General features: G+C 44.7%; 1 protein-coding gene across 7 annotated transcripts in view; it reads left to right on the top strand.

Annotated features, from left to right (window-relative positions):
* The first annotated feature begins 2552 nt into the window (after positions 1-2552).
* ctnnal1 (catenin (cadherin-associated protein), alpha-like 1) overlaps positions 2553-18486 on the top strand; it is a 36555-nt gene continuing 20621 nt past the window's right edge. For 3 of the 7 annotated variants that reach the window (XM_040188701.2, XM_078081711.1, XM_078081709.1), the window contains exon 1: positions 2553-3421. In XM_040188701.2, the coding sequence (XP_040044635.2) occupies positions 3326-3421 (96 nt within the window). In that variant the 5' untranslated portion in view covers positions 2553-3325. Of the gene's footprint in view, positions 3422-6937; positions 7069-8885; positions 8998-18486 lie in introns of those variants that run through there. The other 4 variants (XM_078081710.1, XM_040188700.2, XM_040188699.2 and 1 more) reach the window with 3 other exon arrangements.

The following is an 18486-nucleotide window of genomic DNA, read 5'->3' on the forward strand; positions in this document are numbered from 1 at the left end:
CCAAATGGCTTCTGAAATTGATCATTATTTTGAAATTACTCCACCAACAATCAAGATGCCAAAATAGGCAATACAAACCCTGCTGTGTCGGACCGTATTAGCCCCTCACCGATAATGAGTGAGGGTGACAGGTCGCAGCTGAGCGAGCTGCCATCCAGACAGCCTTGCTTGTTAAAAACGAGCCCATGGGCCCTGTGGATTTCAAGGGTTCGGGAGAGGGTTTTGTCACGAGGCGGGTCTAGTCGCCCACTTGACAAGTCGGGGACAAAAAAGAGATGACATCTGCGAACCCGTGAGACGATATGATAGATGACAATGTTGCGAAGAAGAACAAGGTGATAGCCTTTGAGGAAGTGATAGGAAGGGGAAGCTGGGCCTCCTCTGGCTGGCCTCTGGCGATGCTGAGATGTGGGAGGCAAAGATAAAATAGACGCACCATCAACAACACTTCTGGAGGAAATAAATCGTCTCGCTAACGTTGCCCGCGTCTCAAAAAAAAATGTCTGTTCATGTTTCTACAACGCAGGATTGGTTTGAGAAGCAGAATCCTTCATAAAACAAAGATTTAAGAGGGCAATGAATCAAGAACAGTGTATATACACACACAGAGTATGCTTAAGAGAGACATTGTTTACATTTTATATCAATATCATCAATAAAACGTTATTTCAGACTCAGGGTCCAGGTGAGACAAGACAATAATAAAAAAAATACATGTAGTGCTTTACACAGAGAGACATCTGTACCCACGTCTCCACCGCTGGGACTAGTAGCGTGTAGTACTAAGCCTTCTGTTTGTTAAAACCAAAATGTTTCCAACAGGGGACTGAGGACACCACAATGCCGTCAGCGTACAGCTACAATGAATGATCCAGAGAGAGAGCAGCTGTGAGCAACACAGTCACAGTATGCATATAGGCACTTTTTATTTGATGATTGATACCCTTGGACTGTGAGAATACGAAAAATGGTTTTCCTGCTTGTACGGGTTTCAGGCAAATTGTCCGAATGCAATCTGCCTGGAAAAGATTAGAGGCAGAGCAGCCAACATTGAATATTTCCATACAAATTAGACATCGTTTAGGAAAACAAGCCTGTTTCACAGTTAGTTAGTTATGGCACCGACACGCTCGGTGAGAATGTGCACACAGCTTGTGGATTTTAAGGGATGACTAAACTATTTCCACTACAATGTTATAGTGCACGCGACGAGAATTATTAAAACCGGCGCGTGTTGCTACAGCTCATTGCAAGTAGCCAGAGTGCAGTTTGTTATCATCGAACCGCTTGGAAGAGAGCCTGTGAGAAGACAAAAAACATAAAGATATCATCTACGTGTTTGCAGAGCCATTCATCAAAGTGGAACGCAGTCCTGTCCGCACATAGCAGCCGACTGCTTGCATGCCTTTATAATGCTGCAATGTGTGTGAGTGTGTGTGTGCGTGGAGCCAAACCTATGCAAACAGGGAGGGTTAAACTAAAGCATAGCTCTGGGGTTTTAAATAAATACTGGCTGAGCCTGAGAGCGGCAGACAGCTTTAACTCTCACACACACACACACACACACACACACAACTATTGTCTATCATGCTGACACAGAGTGTGAGCCAGCCACCGTAGTTGATGATGAAGCAGGCAAAACAGTGCTTATAAGCCGTATCTGCTGTGGGACATCTGGTGTGTTTGTAATATGAAGTGTTACTCACCACTCGTCACACAGCGGCTGCACTTGTTGGTAAAGTTAGAAATAGCTACTGGAGCCAGTTGCCGATACAGATAAATTGGCAAAAAGTTTGGTAATTTTCTGATCCAGATGGTCATAGAGCATTTGAAGGTTTACCGTGGATAGTAGTAGTATAGATAGTTGTTACTTGGTCACAAAATAAAAGGGATAAAACAAGGATCTTTTTGAGTGCGAAAGCACCACTTCAAAACAAATAAGTTCCGACTGTGTGAGCATGACCTATTGACCTTTCACTGGGCATGCTTGGTAGTCTCGTCTTCAATAAGTCCATCTGGAAACAACATTCACATCGAGTCATCGTAACCTCCAAGCCTGTTAGTTTGTTGAACATGAAATGTCATCCTGCCATTTCTCTCATCAACAGATCATATTAAGCTAAATAAAACCTGGCTGAAACTCTATCATCCATCAAAAGAGTTGCAATAATTTATCTTTTTCTAACCTTCAGATGTGCATTGGGAAAGTAGTATGTGGAATTTTGGTAATGGGTAAAAGATCATCTAATTGAAATGATGGGGTTTATTCGTTGGTCCATAATTAGCTTTTGTAAACAGCTTTTCATCTATTAAAAATATGCCTGCAGAGGATACATCTCTTTTCATCTGAGCAGAAAACATTTCCAGCAAGAACTTCATGTACTATTTTGTTTTGCATATCAAAACCCCCCAAAAATGTGTTTTGAGATTTTACTTCAAACCAACCAAAACCCGATAACCTCTTTACTCCCCTTATTAAGGAAGCCCCTAAACAAAACAGTGAGGCATTTAATGTGTGGGTGTGTGTGTGTGTGTGTGGAAAGCATTGATTCATTCCTATGTTGGCACTGCAGGTTACTCGGGCCCCCAAACAGTGCACCATCAGAGCAGCTGTCCCACGTGGCTCGGTGCGGCCGGGTTGGATTGGCGTATCCGGGGTGTATTTTGAGAGGACGACAGGGGGACTGTCCCACTCCAGGGGCACAACGTGAGGATGCATTTACTCAGGGGTCGAACCAGAGTTGTTTCTGTGGGAGAACGCATCGCTTCCCCGTCTCTGGAGGGCTTTAGATGCATAAATGTAAAAAGTCCTGCGTCGTTTTGAACCGTTTCTTTGCCTTTAATCCACACGTGTGTGATGGTGTTTTTCGACTCGTGCTGTTGTTGAGTGAACAGACCGGATTGAAATCCGAATCGACGGCGCGCGATCCGCCAGCGGAGGTGGAAAGAAAACCCCCGAGGACGCGCGCGCCGTCGGTGCCGTGCGTGCGTGCGTGCGGTCGCTTGCCCACAGTGTGGCGAGCTGCTGCTGCTGCTGCTGCTGCATTCTGCTCCCCGCCGCCGCGCAGCGAACTACATGGACGAGAGCGCGAGCGGCTTTCGGCGCCACAACCACCGAGCCGGAGTGGATTAGGAACAGGGGGCGCGCGCGCGCACGCAGAGCCGCTCGGCGAACCAACCGCGCGACCACATCAGAGGAAGAACCGCAAGTCCGTCTCACCCGGTTTAAGTGGAACGGCAGAGGGGCCCGTGAACTCACTTAAAGCAGTGCATTGTGTGCGCGTGCGTGTGTGCGCGCGTGTCCGGCAGGGAGAGCTCGGCGGGAATGGCTTCATCTCCGTGCGGCAACAGTAACTTTGATTCCGGTCTGGAAATCAAAACTCGCTCCGTGGAGCAGACGCTTATTCCTTTAGTATCGCAGGTGAGTACTTCATGAACCGGGGAACCGGGGGGGGGGGGTACTTTCAAACCCACGTCGGCCAACTTTTGATTGTCACGTTTTTGTGCGGACGGCGTCTGCGTGTTGTTGCGTTGTTACGTCGTTATTACCGGCATCCCTGTCATCTTTAATGGACTGCTAGGAGTTATTCCGTCATACGTAACAACTTTAAAACGTTTAACACGTGAGGTAATACTGAGCCTAAGGACACATGTTTGGTTGTTTTTGTTAGGAAGGAAGTTGGTTTCGTGATTATATTATTAATATAATTACACAGGCAAACCCGCAAAAAAATGGGAGCAATTAAACCAATGATCAGCCATCCCAAAAAAAACCCAATTCAATTAATTGTGATTTTAATCCCTTATTGGGGGGCTGGAGGTCACCAGGAAGTCTCCTGGTAGTCAGCAGACTCCACTTTGAGGAAATGCTCTTGAAGAGTGTATAACAGTTTTCCCAGAAGTTGTGTGTGTTGTGTGTGTTGTGTGTGCTCGGCTGCTGTGACTCACACTTCTCTAATTGGGCCACTTTGAGGCGCGTGTTTTGTTTTTCAATAAACAGAAGTAAAAGAAAGGCCCACTTAACTCTTCTCTTGCACACTTGAAAGGCAGCAAGCTGGTAGCTTCAGAGCGTGGACTTCAGGTCAATGAGTTACTTAATCACTTTATCATACAGTGCTGCACAGAGGAAACTATAGGCTGCAGACTAGCTTTTCAATGCTGATCTCCCTGTATGTGGCTCTATGGCAAAGAGCAAAAAAGGCCTGTAAATGTCCTGTTTTATTTCTGTTGAGAGGTGCCTCACTGGTGGTTTAACAGCGTCCGGACGATACCATGATGGAAGGTCCCTGACGCGGTCCTTCCCTCTCGCTTCCTCCTTTATTACCGACAAAAGGTCATCCTGTACTGAATGGAAATGGCTTAGTAGTAAGAGAGGCGGTCGGGGATGTGCTCTCTCACTAGCCCGTTCATTTTAGTTTTCTGTCATTTATAAGAACGCCAAAAAAAGGGGTTCATGAGGTTTGGTTCTGTAATAGGTCAGGTTAGGCCTACGATGTCAGTAGCAATTACTGAAAGTTTATTTACAGTAAGCACCGATGTTATATTATGTAAAAGCATCAAAAGATTACCGTAGTATTATGTATGCCGGTAACGTGGCTCAGCGTGTGACGCTGTGGTGAATAGCGTCCCTCAAGGACAATCTTTCCTAACTTTCTTTCTTTCTCACTGTGAGGCCTGTCGCCATAGCAACGGAGCTCTGAAAGCTGAACCGACAGATTTCCCAAGGACTGTTTTCTCCATATGTAGTGTTTTGTTGTCGTCATGTCCTCTGGAGGACAGTCTCTCAGTACTGACCGGTACATTAGTTTCACCTGCCGTGAGTGCTTTTCATCCTGTGTGTCGTCACGTGCACACAAATTACTGCAAATGTGCACAGAGCATCTTCCTAGGAGTGGAAAGATGAATTGAATCTGTCTATTGAGTGACATCAACAAATCATTTACAGCTATTTTATTAGCAAAAGGTGTGTTTTCAATTGGAAATGCATGCTGTTTTTCTGTCTCCTTAAAAATGAATAACTTTTAGTTGAAAGTGTTCTTTTCTTAGCTTCGATAGATCAAACTATTGCTTATTTAATGGAGGAAAAAATTGGAGGATTCATCAATAATTAAAATAATTTTTACTTGCCCGTTCTTAGTAACGTGATTCCCCCATTCATTCTTTTCACGATGTTACATGAAAACGTGTGTTGGGTTCATGTGCAGAAATAGGTGTAGCATCCTGTCTAATAAGAAAACGTAATTTAACAGAAAAATAAAAGCAACTTGCAGCTATTTATCGTTTCTTGAAAAGCCATAGTTCTTTAAACTTACTTTGTTGTGGCGTTTTACACGTAAGCACAGAATCCAAATGCCAAAAAACCCCGTCTAACTTGTGCATGTATCAGTGGTCATTACACAGACTGCTATTCCACGTGGCTGCGGTGCCCTGATTGGCCTTAATGTGAGTAATTAACTCCGTTAAGGGGTTTGCTGAGAATGAGCATTGTGCCAGTGGGTTAAAATAGAGTCATCACAGTCAGTGTAAACACACTCACTGTGTGCGCTGGTTTGTGCGGCTTTTCTTTTTAAAGGAGCTTTTGTATTTACGTTTCCCAGAGGGATCATCTGATGACTATCAAGGAGGAAATGAAAAAGCGATGTCAGTGAGAAAAGCCGTTGTTTGATGAGATATTGTGTTGTGCACTACCCCCCCCCCCCCCCCCCCTTTTTTTCCCTCAATTTTATTACGCGTCTCCCCCTGTCCTTTCATGACGTTGATATCCTCGGGCCTCATGTTATCAGCTTCACTCCCACCAGGGTGTAATTATAGGGCTGCGAGTCACTACGAACGTACGCACGCACGCACCAGCACATGCATGCAGAACCACCCGCGTCTTCTCTTTCCACTTGGATTTTCCACGCGTGTACGTTCACCCGTACTGAGTCCAGGTGAGAGTGAGTGTGCACTTCATTCCTCACGTTTAGTGCCTCTCAGAGTTTTGGCAAATGACCTCTGAATGACTCTGACTCCTAATTTTTGCAATGTGGCCACTTGTGTGTTTTCCCTTGGAACCAGTTTGAATATTCACGCAACCCTTTTTCAGAACAAAAGGGGGGGGGCATTACTTTTTTTTTACATTCACCGATGGGTGATTCACCTTTTCTGCTACAGCCATCTCCATACCAATGGACTGGCTTTGTGAGGGGCTGGCAAGGGTAAAGAATTGCTCTTGTGGGGGGGGGGGGTCAAACGCGTATTACATATACCACAAAGAGCGGGGGAAGTCTGTGTCCTACTTGTGATGCGCTCTGCGACCAGCTGGAAGACAATCAGCGATGTTCTGGCGGCTTTTTCCTTGGGATCCAATCCTTGTTTTTAAGTGGTGATTAGTGAAATAACCCGCTGTGTTCCTGTTTTTAATTTTTTTGTAATCGAGGTGTGTTTGCTAGTAAAACCCACCCGCTGACGAGTTGTGACGGTGTTGTTTTGAGGTAAAGATGTGTGGGAACAAAAAACAGGGCGAGGAGGTAACATCTGAGACTTTGATCAGTTGAACATTTAAACCCTTGTGACACTCCGGCCTTGTGATTGCACAGCTACGCCAGGACTCTCTCAAAAGATTTTCAACTATAATTGGGCCCGGAAAAATCGGTTCTCTGTCCGATATTGTTAGTGTCGACTTTGCCTCGCTGCCAGGGCTCCTGTGGGGCTTTGCATAACTGCCGTCTGATGCGGTGGAAAGCAGTGAACAGCTCCATGTTAATTTTGCTCACAAATTAGATCAAAATGGCTTATTTATAACCCAAAAAAGAAGCTCAGCGGCGAGTTTGAGGCCGTGATTTGCTTCATAGACATCCTCCTCACTTTAAAGCTGCTCTTCAGCAGCTCTTCAAGCACAACCATCCCTCAAATTTTCATCTGTCCTTCTGAAAAATGTCTCTCTGGTTCTTTTGAGGCGCACAAATGTTCCCGGGCCTGTGGAGCGGCGACATGACAAACGCTTTCCCATCAGGACAGAGAGGCACCAAGAGACGTTCCTCCTGTCCGTACCACGATAACGAAGACAAACGGCTCCCTGTGACGAAGGTGAAACCACCCGAGGGTTACAGTGTGACACCAGCACGCACATGTGTGCATTCACACTCTCGGACCAGAAATATACTCGCCTTCTGGGAAACGAGACGGAATAAGCCCTTGAGTGTGTGTGTGTGTGTGTGTGTGTGTGTGTGTGTGCTTAAGAAGGGTGGGAGATTCCGGAGTCGTTCATGTGTCTTTGTATATGGTGTGTGTAATTGTTTGCTCGTGAGAAGTGAACTTGTGCAACCAATGCGTCTCATAACACATATTCACGGTGTCACCACGAGGCCGCTACTGTTTGTGACGTTTACAGTGTAAGATTTTGAATAACACCAACATTATTGAGCCTATATTGTTAACTCTCTCTTTGAAGTTTGAGACTGGCACAGCTTTTTTTTTTTCTCTTCTTTTATTCGGCAGATCCCCCGCTTCAAACTAAGCAGGAGTCCCAGTCAGCCTGGCTCACATGATTGTTGTGTAAATGAGGGTCTGAGGCAAGTAGGTAGTATATACAAGCCATCAACGCCCCGTGTCATCAACATGAAATGAGGCGTGAGTTCAACTCCCGCCTGCTTCCAAGTAAAGCCTTCTGCTAGTTTAGAGAATTCACATTATATATTTTTATGATTACATTTCTATGTATCTCTCTGACACACGGACACACACACACACACACACACACAAAAAAGTCGTCCCCCTGTCGCTCTTCTCACTATTGCTATCAGGGGAGTCATTACTGACTGCTGTTAAGTGCCGATAAAAGCCTCTGTCTCACATGTCCATCCGTTGACCTCTCCCTTGCTATTTAACTACCACAGGAGAAAGTTGTGTGTTTGTGTGTGTGTGTGTGTGTGTGTGTGTGTGTGTGTGTGTGTGAGGGATTGCATGTGTGCGCCCCAAAAAACTCCAAATAACCCAGCCGGAACGGATCATCCGCCTAGAGAGAACAACAGGGTTCATTTACTGAGAAAAGCTCTCTCGCCCTCCAACGTTTAAGGTATCTGGAGCAGCTAATAGCGACAACCGCCTCAATGAAAAGCTTCTGCCTCCGATAAAGACGTATTGCGAAGGCTGTTGGGTTGATAATGTATTGATTCCACATCCTTCCCATTATCAGAAAGGCCTCAGTGGAGCAGCTACAAAGCAACTGAAAAGGGGAAAGCAATTTAAGGGACCTGATCTGTTTCGTTTGTCTTGAGGAAATAGTCCCTTAGAAAACGTTTCAAAGTGAGTTCTTATAAAGACAAACCACGACATTATGTATATAAATACATATTGCTATTTGTTCTGTTATTTAATTACTGAGCTGCCCCTTGTGTAAATGATTCACAGTACTTCTCCTTTATGTAGCACATGTTAAAGGGTCGTCAAAGGCTATCAGAGGGCTTCTTGTTCGGTATCATGTGGCTTTCTGGCCCTTTACCAGCCCATTTTGTTATTTCATTTTGATTTTTTTATAGTTTCGGTTGTCCGTGCGCTAAAATAGCGAAGAGACGTCTGATCTCAAAGGTTGACCACAGCACAGCTGAAGAGATCTCAGTCAGCGGGATGTTTTGTGTCGTCCGACCTCAGTGGAAGCCCCCTGCGGAGTGAAGCGGTTGCATAAACCCAAGCCCAGAAGCAGAGACAAGGACGTACTTATTGACATTAATTACCATGTTGTTGCAAATAGGCCATCTGCGAACAGTGCCAGTCCGCAATCATTTTATCAACAGCACGCCATCACAATGGATTTACTGATGTTTTGCAAAAAAACGGGTTGGTCTGCTTTTGGGTTAGATGCAGAAACGTGGCGTGTTACTGCACACGCTGCAGTGAAGGGACAGCCCACTTAACTGTAATCTTGTTGGCATGATGCACCCTCCCGCTCGTCTTGCTGTGTAATGCCGGAGATATCGCACAACGTATCTATATTGTCTGCCGCCTGGACTCCCACAGGTAAACAAATCAGTATTTGGCAGGCAGCTGTTTTTTATGGCTTTTCCTCCGGCGGTTTCTTGGCTCGGTGGGGTGAATATTTCCGTCTTGAGCACGTGACATTGCAGAAGACGCTGCGTGCACGTCGTGGGGTCCGGGTCACGCTCGAATAAGCTCCGCAAATCCCAGAGAGGGCAGGAAGCCTTGCCAGCTGTGAGGTTGTCGAAAAATGATTGATGAAATGTTGCACAAGATTGCATTAATGTGTCATCGTCAGATTAAACTATTTCAGTAAGCGCCTCTTGTCCTGAAGGAAAACACTTTCTTGTGGAGACCGCTATGCCTCCAAAACACCCTCCATCTACTATGTTGTAAAAAGATCAATACGTGGTTTTAATTATGCTTTTTGTGGGATGTAAGCGGAAAGCATAATGTTGCCATGGAGATAGTTAGCGGCTGGCTGCGGCCCTATTTGTTCCTCTTTTGGCAAATTGAAAATGATTAAAAGAATGCTGAACTTGCTATTATCAGTTGCCTGTTTGCATCGTGTCAATGGAAATACAGACAAATGGGGCTAAAACGAATTAAATCTTTTCATTTGATTAATCTCTATTCCACTCGATTATGCATCCTGTTGTTTGGTGTGTAAAATGTCATAAAATTAATTTTCTTTTACTTAGTAAAGGAACCAGAAAACATCCATATAGATATAAATAGCTACATCACAAATGTCGGAAAATATTTCTCAGGAAATTACTCCAACGGATTAGTTGATTATCTAAACAGTGATTTAATATTTAACAACTAATTGCTTAGTCGTTGCTGCTGTACAGACAAGTATCACTCAATACTTTAATCATGAAGAATTTTTGGATTTGTGTTTGTTACATGTAACAATATTTATGCTTGTTAATGGGTGTTAAATATGCGTATCTTAAGTTAATACAAAAAGAGTAAATATGTGTCTGAAGTTGAACTTTATATTTTAGTCCGTTACTTGCCTCTCACCTCACGCAGTAACTTTGGCTCATGTCTCAAAGTCCCCCCCCCTGTGGAAATAGAAACCATTCAAAGACAAGTTTAGAAACTACTGGATTAGGATATCAGGAAAAAGCGCTCCTGCAGTTTGCTTTGGATGTGAGCATCATAAAGATTCCTACCTCTATAAGAATACCGTCTTTAAGGTCATACAAAGCCGCCATGTTTGTCAAGTCGCTCTCTTTGCGGCAGCAACATCGCTGCAGAATCCTTCGTCTCACTCGTATGTGTTAATTGCTTCCTTCAAGTGTCTTTGAACCTCTCCCCTCTCGATAATGACTTCTTTTAAAGATATGAAGTTGGACATGACAGAACAAAGACGCTGAAGGACACGGAGAACACAGAATACCAAACTTGTACCTTATCTCCTCTAATTCAGAACAGTTAGAAATGCAAAATATTTAAACTCGTCTCTCCGGCCTTCTTATCTCTCTCTGTCTTTCCAGAGAATGTGTGATTTATAGTCTTTATTTCGATGCAAATATTGACCACGGCTGTTTGATTAGCAGCCTTTTGATAAATCTGTAAACTACACGGGAGGCGTGTATCACATTGGACATTGGACAATAGCAAAGGCCATAAAACCCAGCAGAGCATCGTGTTTCGTATTCGCACAAGCGCACGCTGGAATCTTGCACTGCGCTCTGTGAGTTCGGGGAGTTGGTGTGAGGAAGTATCAGTATGTAAGACGCTGTATAGCACCTTGTTTGTATGCCTCACACTCGGATTTTTGTTTGCCTGTCACGCACATCTTGCTTTCTTGCTCTTTTAATTCGTTGTCTTCGTTTTAGTTTCTCTCACCACAGCCAGCCCCCTTTTAATAAACCGATCCCTCCAGAGGGCCCAGTGTCCCTGCATCGCCTCATTAATTATGGAGCCAGAGGAGGACGTAGCCAGAGGCTAAAAGTTTTGCACAGAAAGTTCGGCCTCGACATTTCACTTAGGAATTTAGGAACAGCAGCTCTCAACCTCATCTATTGTGAAGGAGCGGCAGCAGCGTTTAACCAGCGCAGCTCTTCCTTTTTACAGAGAACTCAATCAAGGCGACGGTGTTCTTACCGTCTTTTGTCTGAGTGACACACATCTCCAGGGGAAATGTTTTTGGAGCGAGTCCAGTGATGCGAGAACAATTGTAAGCAGATACGATCTGAAATGTTGTGAAAAAGACTCCGCACCTTGAATGGGACGTGGTTTTAACTTGATACTGGTAAGCATTACGCAGTGGTGGTGTGATTCTTCTGAACAAACAGGTTTTGTTCTGAAATGCTCAACAGGTCGGAGCTATATTTAAACCTTTTTCCCAGGCCATTAAAAAGTTGTGTTTTTAAATGGCGGCCGACTGCATGCGTCTCACAGGCCAGTAAGCGTGATGGAAAGACACAGCGCCGTTGACTGTTCCAGTAGGGAAACCAGTTCACAGGCCATCGGCCCCCAAAGATCCATCAGAGGCAGATTCACCCGATGGCTGTTTGTCTTATTGTACAACTCTACTGGTGCTCCTGCCTGATCGATACCTTCAAGTAACTTATATACCATAGCGGGGGGGGACTGGAGCCGCTGGGTGAAGCTGGGGGCCAGGAAGCACAGCCCGGCGTGGGTGTACTTACACACACACACACACAGTGTCAACCCCTATAAATAAGTTAAAGTCACTCACCTTCTATAAATAAAGTTCTGGTTGTTCTGGAGACATTCAAGCGTGTCGGTTTTCTGAAGGACTGAAGATGTAAAAGCGTACTGATGTTAGAATGAGTGTGAGTGGGATTATATGAGTATTTATTATTGATGGGACTTAGTGTTCCTGTCTAGATCCCACTTATGTTTCTGCATGTAGACGTTTCTGCTCCGTGTTCAAATACGCTTTTCTTTTTGCGGTTTAAATAGATGTGCAGCACTTCACACACGATGATATGGGTACTACGGTGTTCCTTAGACCCCCCCCACCCGTGAGATTGCATGGACGAGCCGGTGGGTCACAACACAGGCCATTATGCTGTCTAAAGTCGGGGGGGCTGCATTCCTTCACAGGGCTCACATTTCCAGCTCCTACAATGTCTAATAGAGGTCTGTCTGAAATTGTGTTGTTTATAGTGGCACCGCGGTTGGGGTCAAAAGTCACAGTCTCAAAGGTGGAGACCTTTACGCACTCTGTACCGGTTGGGATGCAGGAGTTGCTGCCTTTTCTCTGCAAGGAGGGTTTTGATGTTGGGTTTGACGCACTTCTTTGATTTATTAATGCGGTCGTTCACATTTTTCAGTTCAGCTCTATTCTCAGATGTCAAATGTCCAAAGACCATATCATTAGGAAGGCTTTTTTTTTTCTCCTTCTGGGCGAGGGTTGCTCTTCCTCTGGGGATCGTTGGCCAGCGTTCTTAACACCTGACATCTTATCGTCCCATCTTCTTCTTCTTCCAGAAGCTGCTCAACTGGAAGGGAAAACCCTTCTAGGCGTAGCTTGTCAGGTGTATTTCAGGGTCGTCATCAGGCACGATCGTTTTTTTTTGTTCGATACAGGTCTCAGTTGGCGAATCAAAAACAAAGCCAAAGCTTGTTTTGTCCAAGAAAAACCAGCCCTCTTATTTGAGAAGCCAGCCAGTGCCTTTTTGTCAGGTGTATTACTGTATGTCAGCGTCCTCTCAGCAGCCACTGAATGCCTTTCTGGTCTCGGGCGTTGACTTCGGCGCGACATCGGAGCTCCAGGTTGTTGGAGCCGACGGTTGTCTTCATGCTAAGTTGCATCAAAGAAGCCGGCTGCATCACTTTCATTTGGAATGTAGAAATGTCCACGTCCGGTGTATTTTGTTCTCAGGAGAGCGCTTTGTGAGGCCTGTTTTACCAACCTGAGCTGATGATGATGATGATGTCTAAGCTGGATTTAGCTTCATTTAAAATGTGTTTGGGGACGATGCAGGTGGAGACACTTCTCTCATGGGATGCATCAATTTACAGTTCAGGCCTATTCATCTTTTACACAGGTACTCATCGGTCTTCACTGGTGGGCCAGGAGATCCTTACTGAGATAATTGAGGAGAATTCAGGAAATGGTGTTTGCATTTTTTTATAAAAAAAAAAATATATATAAGTTTCATCATTGAGGGGGGTATTCAGAGTTCGACGTCAGATGGAGCGAAGCCACATTGCATTGTTGTCATGGTCCAGAGGTTTCAAAGAGGAAGATTTCTTACACTTCTGTTTCGTTTGAAGGTGCGTCATCTCACAAGGTGAGACTGATCTAAATTATTCAGCTCTTAAGGAAAATTCATTTTCTTGGTTGCCTTTTTGAGGAGCTTGTCTGTTTCCCTGACAGAATCCAGAATACGATGCACATTGGTGTTTTGTATGTCAGCAAAGGAAACCTTCCACTGTTATTGTTTTCCTTTCTTCTTCTCTTCCTGGGACGTTACCACTTGCACATTAAAACAAAATCACTATTCTACGAAGGAACTGCTGGCTTTGTTCAATTCATGAAACACAACGTGTCTTCAGTTTACAGGCAAATACTTTTTTTTTTGAAGGATGCTGTTTGAGTGTCAGCATCCTAATCTGGTGGAGAGATTGGAGGCCTCCCATGAGGGTGTAAATTGTGACATTTCAGTGTTTTTTCTCCCTTTTAATATATTTCCTTGACAAATGAATCCTGCCATATCCATTTAAAGGTAAGGCAAGAATTTGAATTGGTCGTATTTTGGAGATAACCTGGTCTTCTATGCAACAAAGAGCCCAGTGTAGCCTGGAGAAAATTGCAAATGCATACTTTGTACATTTCCAAATGGGTTGGATCTCCTTTGAATCTGCTGCCCGGGTCAGAGATGCCTTTGATATTACATCTCGGATGTTTTTTTTTAGGGAAAACCTGCATAGATCAAGGATGTCTGTGCTGTCGGGCTGGACGTCTTGGTTTCTGCATGATGACATTTAGATCAACGTAGAAACAGTGAGATCCAAGCGAAGGATTCTGGGGGTTCTCAGGTTCCCACGTTCCTTCTGTCTGTTTATTTATGTTTAGGTTCATTACGGCCTCTCTGGGGCGCTTTTACTCTCCGTTATTTTCAATGGTTGTTTTTGAAAAAGCATTATGCAATGAACATCTTTTTGAAATAATCATGAACATGCGTATTTTCATCATTCACTGCTTCTGAAGTAAATAAATATATATATTTCTTTGCTTTTATCCCTACTCACACACTGGCAGGTCGAGGTTGAGCTCGGGCGACTCTGATATGTTGATTTATTATTTATTTGACGACGGAGCCTCCCTCGCAATGTTTACAGAAAAAATCAAGTTCAACAACACACTCATATAATGTTGGTGGAATAAAACTGTGGCATAAAGCTTGTGAAACAATCCACCCAAACTCGCTACTTAATATGTTAGAGAAACATTTGTTTCGTCCGTGCAAATGTTTGAAGTCGCTGTCCTTGAGAAAAAATGCTCTGACACGTAACTGTTTTCCCTAAAAAACATAACTTCTAAATAGCTCATTAAATGTAGCCGATGCCGTATTTTCAGACTGGGGAATTCAACCGTAACAACGAACGGCTTCATACGCACAGCAGGGGTGAAACTATGATTGAGGGTTTTTTTTTTTAGTTGAATGATAAGATGCAGCTTGTCAATCATGCTCACAGAAGGCCTCTTGGTGCTCTGTTAAATTCTATATTGTTATTCAATTAGTGGTAACCAGATAGTTTTTTTTCTGCGAGAGGTTTTGAAGAGAAACGAGGTTGGTGCACCGGTAGTTTTGAGTCACGGTGCTCTGCAAACAGGACGGATCGATTGCCGCTGCTCCCCTTCCCCTTTTAGTTAACCTTGGATCACGGCTAACGGAGCAAAAACTGATCTGCAGCCGCGTCGTGTTTGTCTACCCCCCCCCAGGGGAAGGACCGTTGAATCAGAGGTCACACCCTCTCATCTTGTTTATCTCGAGTGTCACTTTGGCAGAAGAAGAGACGTTTCCTAAAAAGTTCTCCAATGCTGGTAAAAATGCTTTGTTTCCTCCGTGGCTTTTCCCGGGCCACGGCTTCTGTTTCCCCTGCGTCTTAGCCGTCCTCCATCTTCCCTTATTTACCGTTCGCCCTCGGCCATTTACCCGCCTATCGCTCCATCGCGGCTGCCCGTCTGTTTTTCTCCCAGGTTTATCATTCTCCCTTATCAGCGTATCTGCTGGTTCCTCTGGGCTTCCGGCACCTCATATCAGTCTGAGTCATTACTGTCGCTGCACTAACAAACCAGGTTAGGGGGGTTCGCATGATACAAACCGCTCCTACATCGAGGGCAGCTTTCGTCCACGCGGTGAACCGAGCATACAAGAATACAAGTGAACTGCTGATGAAGGACGGCCGCTAATGAAGACTGATGAGATTTTTCGCTCTTCGCAATTTGTCACGTGCTAAACTACGAGCAGCTCAGGTCAGAGTGACTCGGTGGGCCCTCTCAGGGGACTTGATAGACCTGTCATTATTTTCAGAGAGCCGCGATGGAGCACCAGGTAGCACACGGCCCGCTCTGCTTTCCTGTTAGGTTCCACTTCCTGAGTGGAAACACTGGCCTGCTGTGGCACATGAATGGTAAGCCGGTCTGCTGCCTGCCAAGGCCGGGAGACGAATACTTCTCTCCATGCGAAACAATAACAAACATGTAATCCGGAAGCTATGGGCCCTTTTTCCATCCCTCCGTTTAGAGATCCGTCTCTGAGAAGGATTCTGAGAGGCCACGAACACTTGAACTGTGGCAGAGCACCAAAGGAATCGATGCCAAGCCGAAATACCAGAAAATAAGAAGTGGGATTATATTTGTCATCTATTTGACAGCGACAGTCCCTGGCAGAATATGAGCTGAGGCCATTAGGTCTGTCTACTGTGTGCCAATTTAACAATATATTCTGCGGGTTCGGTCTTGACTTCTCTGCGTCCACGTGGGAAGGTTGATCCGATTGACTGTCGAGATTGTTTGCGATATGGAGCCAAAGTGCACTGCAAGTATCTGTGAGAAACACAAGCCCTGGTCAGACTTGCTGTATTTTCAATGCATTTTCCATTCAAAGACATATAATCAGCACAAAATACATGGATTTATATACTCATGTTAAATTTGTTTATTTGCTTCGTTTGGTAAAACATATCTGCCATTTTCCCTTATGTTAGTGTGTGAGTCAGCTAATGTCACCAGGCGTGAAATCCTTGCACACAAAGAGATGATGATGCACACAGCAGCGGCACTTGCTGTTGTGCCGTGGTGACAAAAGCTGGAACAGGAGAGAAACAGCACAGTGTTCGACACTTCACCGCGCCGTGAGTCATACGAGGAGCCTCGAGCGAACATCTCAGCTGACTACTCAGGGGTTAGATGTCAGCTCAGCTTTATTCGGAAAGTCACAGTCACCCGCAGAGATTTAACTGCAAAGGGAACAAAACAGAGAACAATTTAGGAAAGTCGTGTCACGGCTTTGACTGTGAAAATGCTCAGTGGAGGCAGCTGAAATCTCCTGTACTATAATAGTGGTCAAGAATAATAACAATGTCGTTGCAAGAAATGGGTACAGAGCATGAAGGCTATTCGAGCGTTGAGTAAAAACGTGTGTGTTGAGTATTTGAAAAATAATCAAATAATGAAAGAAGTATGTAAATGTATCGCCAAGTTCTTCTTCAGTCTTTTTGACTATTTCTTATTTCCAGGTTAGTCAAGATATTTTCTAATAACAATCGCTGGTATTTTTTTTGGTGTTTTGCTTCACTAAATTTCTTGTATGGGTTTGTATGTTAAATTTAATACTCATATTCGCTTTCTAGCTGATAGATATATAAGAGGATTGATACCTCTCTCACCCGTGTACATTACTACAGCCACCAAGCCAAATGTTTTATTATTTGACAAGATCATCATAAATATATAACCAGCTAGTCATGATCGCAACAGAAAATAAATCATTTTTTATACACAGCGTCTCCAGTGAAGCAGCTGGTTTGTTCACAGAGAAGTGAGAAACTGGGTCTCAAGGCCCAGGTGGGTGAGCCCCCCCCCCCCTCCTGTGGCTCTGTATCTGATGCTGACCCCCGCAGCCTTCCCGGGTACGTCGGCGACGGGGCAGGTGAACAGTTGAGACAGCCGGAGGGAGTTTAACCCGACATTCATGTTGTGTTCAGCGCACATCTCTCCCCGGTTGACCCCCCCTCCCTGACTTTTCCTTTGTCTGCCTCTGTCTCACTCGAACTCCCTCCCAGAATTACGTGAGCGAGAAGGAATGAAAAGAGGTATTGTGCTCTGTTGAATGTAAGCTGTGTGTGTGTGTGTGTTGCAGTAGCGCTATGCAATGCAACTATGCAGAGATGTGAGCCCTGGCATGTACCACGGTGGTCAGAGGAGCAAGGAAGGTGTTTAAACCAGCATTACATATACTCTCCTCTCCACAACGTCGGGGGAGAACTTCCACAACATGCATCTCCATGATCAGAGAAACCACTGCCGCTAAAAAAAAGGGTTGTTTTTCAAGAGGCGTTGGCGTACACGAGCGAGTGGGCGAGGAGGTTCACGCGCTCGTCTTCTCATCCTTGACCTTCTGTCGCACGCCGCCCGCTTTCTCCTGCACCGCGTTTACCGGGTCGATCAACCGGCCCGACTGCAGCCCGCTGTGAGCCGCTCGGAGCATGAAAACGTGACAATAAAAAGCACACACCTCCTGTAGCTAACATACACTCCGGGTTCTTAACCAAGGTTTAGTATTATAATCATCATTTTAATGCTTTAATGACCCGATGCAGAGAGAAACAAATCATGACTGACAAAAGAATTCTGTTTTGTGGGTAAAAACATATAATTGAATCACTTAATATAATAATTCATTAAGTCCATATAATACTGTTGACATTGTTTTAAAAGCAACACTGTTTCTTACAAATTTGTGAAACAAGCTATAAAAGCAACATATTACATCCGTTTAAATTGAACAAACCACTGCCTCTTACACGTCAGCGCGTTTATAAATAGCATTATCATCATTACGTACGACTGCAGTTAAAGTTCAATGATAACCTCATGAAAAGGACAAACCAGCATGGATGCTATTCTTGTTACTGGTGTTGCTCCTCTGTTGGCTTCTGTCGTCTTCCCACATCCATCACCTCCCAGCATGCTGCCCTTTCCCCCCTCGTGCGATCAGCTGACATTATCCCCGTCATCCTGTGCTTTCATCGGCATGCAGTGATTTCACTTTTCTCTGGAATGATCTGTTTTGTTTGGTGAAACCATCTGCGTTCAATCACCCTAAAAGGCTACAGTCACTTCCGCCTGAATGGAGCTCCAGAATCAGACTGACCTGAAGTCAGTTTGTCTGAGGAACAGGTTCTCTACGTGCGTGGCCTCTTTTGTATTTTGCTTTCTGTTCCTTCAGGGTTTCTACCTTTTCTCATTAGATGCGTTACTGTGTCTTTATGTTCATATGTGTGCATTACGGACTTACCTCGTCTGTCAAAGTG

Source organism: Gasterosteus aculeatus, chromosome 10, assembly GCF_964276395.1.
Source record: "Gasterosteus aculeatus chromosome 10, fGasAcu3.hap1.1, whole genome shotgun sequence".
In the NCBI taxonomy this organism is placed as follows: Eukaryota; Metazoa; Chordata; class Actinopteri; order Perciformes; family Gasterosteidae; genus Gasterosteus; species Gasterosteus aculeatus.